Source organism: Thermothelomyces heterothallicus, assembly GCF_042370625.1.
Source record: "Thermothelomyces heterothallicus CBS 202.75 unplaced genomic scaffold P884_scaffold_20, whole genome shotgun sequence".
NCBI classification, from domain to species: Eukaryota; Fungi; Ascomycota; class Sordariomycetes; order Sordariales; family Chaetomiaceae; genus Thermothelomyces; species Thermothelomyces heterothallicus.
Genome location: NW_027192581.1, coordinates 524,787 through 537,543, shown reverse-complemented (window position 1 = coordinate 537,543; position 12,757 = coordinate 524,787). Strand labels below are relative to the sequence as shown.

General features: G+C 44.6%; 1 protein-coding gene across 1 annotated transcript; it reads left to right on the top strand.

Moving 5' to 3' along the window:
• Positions 1-660: 660 nt before the first annotated feature.
• Positions 661-1,642, top strand: P884DRAFT_279302 (uncharacterized protein; the record flags this gene model as incomplete). Its single annotated transcript, XM_069443293.1, has 3 exons — positions 661-663; positions 724-978; positions 1,127-1,642. The coding sequence occupies 3 exons, from the start codon at positions 661-663 to the stop codon at positions 1,640-1,642; spliced, it is 774 nt and encodes a 257-aa protein (XP_069295697.1).
• Positions 1,643-12,757: the final 11,115 nt, after the last annotated feature.

Below are 12,757 nucleotides of genomic sequence, written 5' to 3'. Positions count from 1 at the left end.
GGGGAAGAATGGGTTGGAATGCGGGGGCCGATTTTGATCTTGATACGATAAGGATATGATGTGTGTAATGACTGTGGATGACGCAGATACCCTGACGACGACATCGATGTCGCTGTTTGATTTTAAAGCCTTGTTTGTTCCTTTTTTTTTTCCCAATCAGAATTGTCACATAACTTGAGCGTGATTCGGATTGTGATCGCTTGCCTGACGGGAAGTAGTGTTGCATCGGGCGCGCTGGGGTTCGTTCGGAGGCAGCTAAATGCCCAGAACCTGCACAACTTGGTGTACGCAGCACGGTCCGCAGCCAACAACCTGACGTACATGGACTTCGAAGTCCGGAAGCTGCATCTCCTAAGGGTATCACCGACGCGCAATAGTGTGCGTATACGCAACGGCCCCAACTGCCTATAAATCATGAAAAGAGACCCTCCTGCTTGTCATTTGTCATTCAGTTGAACCTTCTACCTTGGTACATGACGGCTTTCGCCGCCATAATTCAAAGTCAATACCTGCAGCTTCTGGTCCTCGAATTACACATCTCCGACTTCGATCACCCGCTTCGTCGAGTCTTTAATTAGTTGTCGGCCAGATCCTAATCTCGTCAACGCCATCTCTGATCTCCGCTGCAGGACAAGCTCGATACCTTCGTTGCCGGCCGACATGGTAAGCCTTATCTTGCCCAAAAATACCCATCGCAAGTCACTAAACCAGAATCAACAACAGACCTTTCCTGCATTCCACGATATCCTCTGGCGCCTAAGACGCCCAGATCCCCATTTGGATCGGCTGCGCCGCCCTGTTCCCGCCCTTGCCCGCGGTGTCGACCGTGTCTTGCGTCCCCGCCGCTTCCTATCCCTCGACCTGTACGCGATCCTTGATGAGGCCGAGGACGAGCCCCTGCCGCTCTACACCCGGTGGGCCATTGACGCCGAGTGCCCCCCTCCGGCATACGCCCCGCGTCCCACGGGACCTCCTCCAGTGCGTCTCTGTTCCTCTGGGCTTTGAGCTTCCTCTGTACATCTATGAATTCCTAATTACCTCTGCACTAATACCATTTCCCTGTGGCCCTCTCTTCTTACAATCCCTGCCTCCTTCCCCTCATTGGCTGACGATCTCCAACCCACAGAGCTACGAGGAAACCCTCCGCCACAGCCTTTTCGGCACTCCACCCGTAGCTCCGTCCCCTTCCTCCGGCCCCAGTCCCGACCACCATCGCCACGTCACATTCGGCGCCGGCACGAAGCCAAGGCGTCCCCGACCGCCCTCGCTACAGCCCGCACCTGCCCGCCCCGCGGGCGGCATCGGACTGTCGCAGCGACCGCCCACACCGCGGCCGCGGTCGCCGCCGCCGCCGCCACGGCAACAACAACAACAACATCACTACTACCATCACCACTACCATCACTATCACTACCACCACCATCACCATCACCATCACCATCACCTCCAGCAACAGCAGCAGCGGCAGCGGCAGCAGCAGCAGGAGGAGCCGCGGCTAATGACCCCGGCGCAGCGGACCATGCGCGGGAAGTGGTTGCGGGTCCCGCCCAAGATTGCCGGGACGATGCGTGCGTCCCTGGCGGCGGCGGCTGATAATAATACGGCTGCCGGTGGCGTTAGTGCTGGATTTGGGGTCGTCTGATGAGGAGACGGGATGCAGCGTCTTTCTTTTTTCAAATTTAAGAAAATCCCACGGAGGGTTCGGATTGTGGAATGCACAGATCCGGATGTGCTTGGGTCATGAGAATGGCGTTGAGGGTAATGATGGGTGCTTCAAAAGGGAGAAGAAAAACAGGCGTGGTCATAAATATATTATTCTCTTTGGCGTTTTCGGTTTCATGGCCGTTGGAAGGGAGATACCCGCTTGTATATGGTACGGATTACATACGGAACGGTTCCTGAATATAGGGACTGGACATCATGCCCACGTGGGTTTTTGCCGTCATGATGCGTTGAGTCGGCAAGTGAGTGTGGAGACGCAATGTGTAAGTTAGTTTTATTAGTTCGATTGCCGCTTGATGCCAGTGTGCGTGTGAGAAGCCGACTAATTACTGCTTAGCAGGTTATATACAGTACTGATGGAGGTCTGGTTGTAAGTAATCAAGATAGTTCAAAAGTTCGATGTCTTCTTCCTACGTTTTCTAAGAAGAGGGTGGGCACAAAGAAAGCTCTGCCTACCGTTTGTAGGCTCTATAGGGCTTATCTTATCTAACCTTAGTTATATGAAGTAATTACATGCTTATACCTCACGCCTGTTTATCATTTCCGTTCGAGTTAAAAATGTCCAAACCCGCTATCTCATTGGTATCGTGGCATGAATGTTATGCTCAAAGGAAATCAAAACAATCCTTGTACGCTGGAAAGGAGTGGGAGTCGTGATGCGTAGGTAATTAATTACTTTTCGCTTTTCTGTGTACTTGGGTAATTAGTTTCTCGGGAAATCAATGCGCAGATAATTATGCTGTGTAGGTATGTACGGACGTACACAGTACTTGCGGTGGTCGGGCCCCACTAGGGCTCCCCAGGGTTAATTACAGCCACCCGCATCTTCCTGCACGATGGCCCCAGTCAGCCTTCGTTTCTTTCGACCACCACTACTAGCAGCAGTAGCAGTTAAACGAAGATAGTTCGCTTTCCGCATCCCACAGTACTTCCATTCAATGCACTCCGGCCCGTGATTGATTGTCACTGCTGATAGTCGGTTTTCCATTTCGAGTTCAAGCTTGAAATGCGAGTTTGAAAATATGGCTATTAATAGTTTTCTTGCCTGGCCACTCTCGGTCAGGTAGGTTCTCATAATTTAACAGACACCTGTCGCCATCAGGAATCAAGACAAGTTTCAGACACATCAGACCAATTATTACAGCATACGGCTGTCAGTAGGTCAGATCCGACAGACCCACCAACAGGGATGATGAGCCAGGGGTTATAGACATGTATTTAGATAGTATCCCCAAGTACCTCTAGCACTTAGAAGAATCAACGCATCTTATCACCACTTCTACAGACCGTACCAGTTAGTCTAGGAGTGCCGCCTACGGCGCGAATACTACTATAGTATTATATCTTATAACTAGTCCGAGCTATAGTCATTTATAGCTATCGAGCTATAGTAAGTAGTACCTACTACTGGTTCGAATCTATGATCTTTGTTACCATTTACGTTTAAACGCTATAGGAGACCATTTACCCGAGTTAAGCGATTATACCCTTCTACTCTAAGTAGACGCCTAAATAGTTAAAAACGATAGTAATAATAATACTATTAAGAACTAATAAACGAGTCTAAACTATAGTAAGCATATTAGACCTATTGCTTTATTATTAGGAATGCCTATTAGCGTTAGGTTTAGAAGCTCTCCCTAATAGACCTTTGACTTCTTAAGCTAGTAGTATCTCTTAAGGAGGCCGATAGCTACTTGGTATATACCTAGGAATTTTATAATTGCTTAATAGATAAGGATTACCTAGAATCTTAGACTCTTAATGATTATACCCTAAAGGAACTTGTTAGGCACTTTATAAGACTCCTTCCTTAGCTCTCGAATAAAGCTCTTATTTTACTATTACTATTAGTAGTAAGAACTATACTAGAAATGCGAGTTTAGGAAGAAAGCTAGTATAGGGGACCCTTAGAGACCCTAAAAACGCTAAGTCCTAAAGACCTAGTTTAATAATTTACTATATTATTGGAAACTGCCTTATAAAGGATAACTCTACCTATAGGCCTATTAGATCTACTAGAGACCCTAAGGACTAAGCTAAACCTAGTAGGTCTAAGTAGATAAGGTAATTAGATATTAAGTAGACCTATTAGAGCTATTTAAACTATGTGACGAACCCGACTCAGACTTCTTCTGAAAGGGTTTAGACGAAGGTGAGTAACGCGGGACAAATGTGCAGGTCGTCTGAGGGATTCGGTGAAGCCAAAAGGTTCACAACAACAGAGTTGTCTCTCTTACAGTAGTACAATGCTGTTAGAAGTACTGTAATTATGAGGGCGGTTGTTATCACTGGTGAACTCTAGAGTCCACCGTAACGAGTGACTATCTACATGTATATATAACCTTCCCGGATCACCTTGATCAGTCCTTGGTCAGTGATCCTGGTGAGCCGCTTATCGCGATCAGTGGCTTTACGCTAATCTTGGTGATCGTAAGCCAGCGTACGGTAGGGCTTACAGTGCTCCCTATGTTATGATTGGTTCTTCCCGTCCTTTCGGCCTGATTGGCCTATCCGTGCGGCATCTGTATACATATTTCCGTGACACGATGCCCTCCCTCCGAGGCTTTCGACCCGAAAGCCCTCTTAGGCCGTTTCAAATAGCGCCAACTCCCTCTCGTAACTTGCTCCTGTGAGTACCCCCCCCTTGCTCCCTTCTGCTGTTTACTATGGCTGACCGTGTGAAGAAACGCCGTCGCGATATAACGCGTGAACGTCGTGTCTTAGTCGTTGCGATTGAGCGAGACGGTTCCGAAACCATGCCGTGTTCCAACTGTTGGCGTGTAACGCCCAAGAAGCGTTGTATTATGTCGGGAAATTCTAAGAGGTGCTTGAATTGTGCGCGTGAGGGAAAGTCTTACGACGGGCCGAACGTAGCAGATTCCCGTAAGTGGCTTCTGTTTGTCCCCTTGTTTCTGTTCTGACTAGTCGTAGTGTTATGTAACTGGCGTGAGCAAGATAGGCTAGAGAAGGAAATTTTGGCGACGGAAGATCTGCTTTAGCAAACTTTAAGCCGCCTTACGCGTTTACGTCGTCAAAAACGAATGTTACGTGACCAGAGTGATGAATTCGTTTGTCGAGGTATATGGGGTTTGGATAAGGAGGATAGGGTGGTGGCTCTAATGTCGGACGAACAGGATTTAACAGGTTAGGCGCAGGCGTCGGGCGCCTTTGGCGTGATTGACTAGGAAGTAGTTAGCTTGTCCCTAGAGTCAGCTCCTACTGGTACTTCTTCCTTCTTAGATGCCGGTTAGGTTCCTGAGTCGGCCCCTGTGGTCGGTTAAGATTTCTCCGGTAGAACTGTTCTAGTTTCTTAGGGCAGTTTAGGTTCTTGACTGGTTCCTATAAGTTATCTTCTAGTCTAAAATCAAGCCATTTAACCAGGTACTATAGTTTCCCGTTGATAATATATGAATCTAGAATTTCTTCGACGTCCTATTCTTCCTCTTCGTCTTCCGCTTCGATGTTCGTGGCGATTTTGGTGTTCTTCGGCGCTGGTTTAAGAAGTGAAATATGAAAAACGTTCGTCCGTAGTCGTATAGATGACGGTAACGATAGTCGGTAGTTAGATGTCGAAATTCGTTCTTTGATAACGAAGGGTCCGACCTTCTTAAAGTCTAGCTTCGTACTTGGTCGTTTGGTTCGCAGGTTTCGTGTAATTAGATAGACTTTGTCTCCCCTCTCTAGGCGAGGTCCCTCGAGCCTATGCTTGTCGTAGTGGTTCTTCATTCTGGTTCTGATAAACTCGAGTTCCTTTTTGAGTTTCTTGTGTAGTACGTGTATCTGCTCTGCTTTAACTGCCGCTCTTGGCACTGTGACCTCTGGTCCTTGCCTAAGGTCTGCTTTGTATCCGTAGTTTGTAAAGAACGGTGTAACTTTGGTCGTTTCTATTGGCGTTATATTGTAAGCGAGTTATACTATCGGTAATAGTATAACCTAGTTATCCTGCTAGTAGTTGACGTAGGAACGGAGGTATTGCTTGATAACTTGGTTTAGTCGTTCCGTTTGTCTGTCAGTCTGCGGGTGATATACTGTTAACAGTTTGCTATTAACGCCTAATCGTTGTATTAACGCTTGCCAGAACTTCGATGCGAACTTGGTGTCTCTATTGGTGATCCATTCTTGTGGCTAAGCGTGTACTAATGTAACTTGCCGATAGATCACGTCTGCTAGCTGTTTAGCTGTCTAGGACTCCTTGTAAGGAAAGAAGTATACCTATTTAGTTAGGCGATCTACTATAGTGAGGATACTATCGTAGATTACTCCTGTGGCCGTGTCCTTGGATTCCGGCAGTTTCGTAATAAAGTCTATCGTAACTAAACTCTATAGTTTGTTAGCTATTAGCAGTGGCTAAAGTAGCCTATATAGCTTGTGTCATACCGTCTTGCTTCGATTGTAGATGTCGTAGCTCCGTACGACTTCCTTGACTCGTGCCGTTAACTATGGAAAGCCGTAATGTTTCTTGACTTGTACGATAGTCTTTATAACTCCTTTGTATCCTCCGAGTTTCGACTCGTAGAGTTCTCGAATCATTCGTAGCTATTAATCTTTGTTATAGATGTACGCTTTGCCTCGGTACCAGAGCTTCCTATTTTTTTCTTCTACTTCGCTAGGTACCACTAGTCTAGGTACTGCTTAATATTGTACCTCGTTGATCCTTTCTTCTCGTAAGATTATGTAACATTCTAGGAACGAGTCGAGTAGATCATCTTCTACGGGCGTCTGCGTTTCGTAATATAGCGTTCTGTCTATTCGTTCCTTGAACAATGGTGGCGTTGTTTCCGTTCGTCTTTCCGTATAATCCGTTCGTCGACTTAAAGCGTCCGCTCGTGCGTTTTCTTTGCCTTTCTTGTAGCGGATCTCGAAGTTAAATTCTACGAGGAATTCTGCCTATCGTATTTGTCGTCCGTTAAGCTCCTTTGTCATCGTAAAGTACCGTAGATTCTTATGATCCGTGTATACTTGTACTGGTTCGATCGTGCTACTAAGATATAGTTACCATTCCTTAAAAGCTTTGACAATTGCAAGTAGTTCCTTATTGTAGATTAGATAGTTAAGACGTGGTCCGTCGAGTTTCTTTGAAAAGAAGGCTATAGGATATAGCTTCCCTTGCTCGTCTCGTTGTCCTAACTATCCTCTAATAGCGTAGTCTGAAGCGTCTGTTTCCACCTCGAATGGTTTCTTAGGGTCTAGTAGTACCAGCACTGGATCCTCGGTAATGGTATCGCGAATCTGTGTGAATGCTTGCTCGTGTCGCTCTTCCTATTGGAACTTAGCGTTCTTCTTGGTAAGCTCGTACAATAGTCGTGCGATCGCTCTAGAATTCCTGATGAACATCCGGTAGAAGTTTGTAAACCTGATGAAACTTCGTACTTCTGTGACTGACGTCGGTCGTAGCTAATCTTTAATAGCTTTAACCTTTAAGGGTTCTATCCGAATTTGTCCTAGGGATATCTCGTATCCTAAAAACACCGTCTTCCTGACGTGGAATTCGCTCTTTTCCTTGTTAACTGATAGCTTGTACGCGTATAATATGTCTAGCACTGCTCTTATATACTTCTGGTGTTTGTCTATTGTCTTGGAGAAGATAAGTATGTCGTCGAGATAACATACCGTAAATTTGTCGAGAAAGGGTTGGATAGCTTGATTAATCAGGGCTTGGAACGTTGCTGACGCGTTTATAAGTCCAAATGGCATGATAAGGTACTTGTAGTGGCCATAGGGTGTCCTAAAGGCCGTTTTCCACTTGTCGCCTTCTTCGATCTATATATAGTTATAGGCCGATGGCAAGTCAAGATACATGAAATATTAGGCTCCTGTTAACTGATCTTGGAGCCGTAAGATTAGTGGTAACGGGTATCGATTCTTTATAGTCTGTTCGTTAAGTTGCCGATAGTCAACGTATAACCGTAGCTTTCTGTCTTTCTTAGGCACAAACAGGATTAGGTAGCCTACTAGCGATATCGATAGGCGGATATATCCTCTTCAAAGGTTCTCCTCTAGATATCGCTTAAGTTCTTTATTCTACGTCTAGCTTATATAGTAGATCTTGAAGAACTTTAGTCGTGCTCCTTCCTTGAGCTTAATCTCGTGATCCTATGGGCCGTGTTCTGGTAATCCTTTTAGATGCTTTGGTTCGAATGCTAGGTGTCCTTCGTACTCCCTCGGTACTTCCCTAGTCTTGTCTCGTTTCTCGGTTTTCTAATAGTATACGAATTTGGTCCCGTCTATGGCGATGCTGGTGATTTCTCCTGTCTCAATCCATTGCTCTAATTATAGTGCTCCGCATTTGTTAATAGAGAGAATAGCTATCGGCGGTTTAGCTTGTTCCTCCTGTCGCAACGTCGGTGTCGTTGTGCCGCTTCTTCTAGAGTCTGTAGTGGTCTGTCTGCCACTACCTGTCTCTTGTAGTGGATCTGTAGGACATGCCTTCCCTTGAGCATCGTCTATTCGCGATCCTTGCGTGCTCCCTATCACGCCGGTCGAATATGACTCCGTCTGGGGTCGTAGGTGGCTACTATTCTTCTAGCTAATGTCTAGGTCGTAGTCTTCATGCTATAATAGTCCTAGTATTATATCCTTGTTGTTGCCTATGTCTATAATGCTAAATATAACTACTATGGTCTTCCCTGTTATAGTGATGTCGATCGGTTTAGTCTCCCTACGTACCTATTACGTTAGGAATGGCCCTTTGACTATACTATGCTTCTGTTTTATCCTCTAGGGTATCCGTAGCTAATTTACAAGTGTCGGCGAAATTAGGTTTATCTCTGCTCTACTATCTACTAGTACGAGCATTTTGTACTGCTTCCATTGTACCGTTATCCATAGTCGCTTGTCTTGCCGTCGTCGTCCAAAGATTGCGGCGATTTCCCACGTTTCTGCCGGGAGGTCTCGATATAGTGGTCTCTTGCGCCAGTTCCTCCTGTACTGCGCTACCACTCGCCGTTGTGTGGGCGTTAATGGTTTTCGGGCCCCTCGAAGGGCCCTGACCCGTTTCCCAGGTCAGTGCTGACCTCTTCGACTGTTCGGCTGATAGCGGCTTCGTCGATCGTTCTCATTTCCGTGAGCCATTGAGTGCTTATAGCTTCTTACTATTGGGTCTGTTCTACTTTCCATCGTGTAGTCTATAGCTTCGTCTAAAGCTCCCGAATCCGCGATTTCTTTTCGTCCGTGTAATAGAGATAATCGTTGCTCCAGTATGAGTCCTATGTGTCTCGTCCTGTTCCGTAGTGCCTAGGCCAGGCTCGTCTTGGAACTACCGTGATGCCTTCTAGACTCCGGGTTTCGATCTTCTAGAGTAATTCGGCCGCTCTGTTTCCCGTGTCGTAGACCTATTCTATAGGGCGTAAACTTCCGTCCCCGTTTTCCTGTCGGGTCGGCTAGTGATTGTTTTCGAATTTGTCGTGGAAGTGGTATCGGCATTCGTGTGCCATATACTGGAACCAGGGCACTTATACGTGTGCCTTATGTCGAGGGTATAGTCGTGTGGCGTCGCCTAGAAGATATTAGAATTCTTTTCCGAATCCTTCCTACTATATGTAGACCGTAGGTGCCCTAATGCTAAGGTAGGAATGTTTCTTCTAGTAGCTTTCCTACGTACGTTCGTCTTTTCCGCGGTTTACGTGTATAAACTAGTACTCCAGGTTCCGTATGTCGTAGCTAAGTTGCTGATCGTCAAAGTACACGGTATAACTATCGGGTCCATCGTACGTTATAGGCTATTCCCCTTTAATGGTTTCTACGATACGTTGGAGTTCCCTTATTTCGTCCCTTATCTCGTCGCTCTACTAGGCGAGTCGAGTCAGGCATCTATCTCGTTCGCGTAACTCCGTATTAAGCCGGAAAACTTCGTTATGGTACCATTCGATCTATTCCTAAAGGAATAAGATATTCGGTCCGGGTCGGTCGACTCCTTAGGTATCAGTTATCTATAATCCGTCCCGTCTCTACGTAACCGTAAAACCCTACTACCTCAAGGCTAGGAGAATCGAAATCGGTGGCGTATACTCCCCTGCTATATCCTATTCGGCAATGCCTATCTCGGGGTCTATAGTGACTAGTTCGGAGTACGGCGTCTGTTTGTCTTTGCCGTTATTATCGTATTTAAGACTGTCTATGTCGCTATCCCTGTCTTCGTAGCTTGTGGCTACTACTTTGATGACGTCCTTGGTTTCGTCGATAACCGTAGTTTCCTTTCCTAGGACTGGTTTCTAATCTTTCTTCGGGCTTCGACATTCTCGCCTATAGTGTCCTTTCTTTCTGTAGTTATAGCAGGTAGCGTTGGACTTGTTTTTGGCTATCTTCTTCTTGTCCTACTTCTATGCTGCGTCTACGTCCATAGCTCCAGGATATGTCCCGTACGAGGTACTGACGTATGCTTGCTTTTTCTTGTCATTAGCCTTAACCGTGGTTCTGTTCATTTGACCTTGTTTCTGCTGTTCCTATATATAGAGCCGATCGTCGATTCTGATGGCCTATACGATGTATTTGTCTAGAGTTTCAGGCTGGTCGTACTTATATAGCTTGTCTTTGACCTTTTCCTTCAAGCCGTTATAGAATAGTTATATCAACGCCTTGTCATTAAGCTAAGACTTAAGTATGTCTTATCTAAACTGTATGGCGTAAGAGGCTACTAACTTGGTCTATCGGAGATTGGCGAGCCTTTCTTACACGTGAATCTTCTTGTCTTTGTCGCTAAAGACCTTCCGAAGCTCTTCTTCGAAACGGTCATAGGATCGGAAGACTGCCTGTGTAAAGGCGTCTCGGTCGTCCTCGTCTTCCTTAGTAAGGTAGTCGTTCCACGTAGGTTCGAACCATCTAAGTGCCTTGCCCTCTAGTCTCGTAGCTACGTAGAGGACTTTGGCTTTATCATCCGGAAACTTGTCGTCATTGAGCCGGAAGTAGGACCGGAGGTTTGTTAAAAATCCTACGAGATCCTCCTTGGTTCCTCCGTATTTGCCAGGTGGTTCGATCTTGATACGGCTTGCTTTGGCAGTCTCGAGCGCCTTGATTTTGGTATAGGCCTCGTTAACCAGTTTCTACGAGTGCTTTTCGCCGTTCTCGAGTTCCTTGATTCGAGCTTGAGTAGCCTTGTCTCTCTGGTCTAACTCCTGGATTCGCTGCTAGAGTTGACCAAGCTAGGCGAGCAGCTGTTCGGCCGTAACGTTGGTAGCCATATCGATGTCGAGGTCGACGTCACCTCCGTTCTGAACCATGACAGAACAAAGGGAGTGATAGCAACGTGTGACGAACCCGACTCAGACTTCTTCTGAAAGGGTTCAGACGAAGGTGAGTAACGCGGGACAAATGTGCAGGTCGTCTGAGGGATTCGGTGAAGCCAAAAGGTTTATAACAATAGAGTTGTCTCTCTTATAGTAGTATAATGCTGTTAGAAGTACTGTAATTGTGAGGGCGGTTGCTATCACTGGTGAACTCTAGAGTCTACCGTAACGAGTGACTATCTATATATATATATAACCTTCCCGGATCACCTTGATCAGTCCTTGGTTAGTGATCCTGGTGAGCCGCTTATCGCGATTAGTGGCTTTACGCTGATCTTGGTGATCGTAAGCTAGCGTACGGTGGGGCTTATAGTGCTCCCTATGTTATGATTGGTTCTTCCCGTCCTTTCGGCCTGATTGGCCTATCCGTGCGGCATCTGTATGTATATTTCCGTGACAAACTATAATTATAACTAATATACTAAGGGAACTTCTAGAAAGGGAAGAACCCTAGTAGGGACCTTTATAAAACCCCTAGCTAATAGTCTAGCTAATAGAAAGATTACTAATAATAATGCTAATATTAGTAAGGGATAACCTTATAAAAGGATAAGTACCCCTCTTACTATTAGACCTAATAGAGGAAATAATTATAAGACTACTTTAAAGGGTAATAGTTAGACTTCTTTAGAATATTATAACCGACTAGGTAGATATTAGTTCCTTTTAGCTATAGCTAGTATATATAGTGCTATAACTAGTAATAGACTAAGCTTAGAAGATTATTAATATTAGCCTACTTTAGCTAGATATTAACTAAAAGATTATAAATAGTTAGCTAATCTTCTATTATAAAAAGATCTATTATTATACTAATACTAATCTCTAGATCGAATATATCTATAATATAGTTAAAGGAAACATTTCTAAGGAGCTTCTCCTATAAAATGACCTATAGGTATTATTCTATAGGTTAGCCTTATAATAATATAAGTAATAACTATTATTAACCGAGAAGGAGACCCTATACCTAAGTATAGAGATATAGCTCTAAAGGATTAAGGAATAATTTAGTATCTAGTTTAATTAAGTAAGTTAATAGCTAGTTTAGAATAGCTATACTAAGGATAACCTAGCCTTAGGTAAATCTATCTATAAATTTGCTATAGACCTCTTCTACTATACCCGAGTCTAGGGAGATAAGATAAACCACTAGCTCTTGACTAGACTCTAGTTAGTAATAATTCCCTTACTCTATAAGCTCTACCCTAAGCTATACAAGACAGATACCATTGACTAGTACCTCCTCTATACCTCTAAAAAATAGGAAGCTCTTTTAGAGGAACTTAGAGCCGAAAAGAGGTCAAGGAAAGTAGCTATATTTAATGTCAATAATACCTTAGATAGGACTAATAATAATAATAGTAATAACATTAACAAGAAATAAGCTAATTAGTTATATACTAACCCTTAAAAGGGTAGTTAAGATTAGCGGTACTAGACTAACTATTATAGGAGAAGGGAGGAATAGAAATATAGGTATCTCCTATAAGAGGAGCGATTCTAAAGCTATAACTAGGAGTCTTGACCAAAGGAGCGTAACGACTAGGTTAGAAATAGCTACCTATAGGGCACTAGAGCCTAGGAAAAGGGTAGATATAGTAACCGGAATCCCTACTTTAGATGGTTCCGCTACTATAACTAGAAGTATATTAATAAGGATAGTACCTACTACTACTATAATATTATAATAATATCTAGTAAGGATAAGAAAGCCGAAGCTAAATATAAAGAGCTTAAAGCTACTAGCT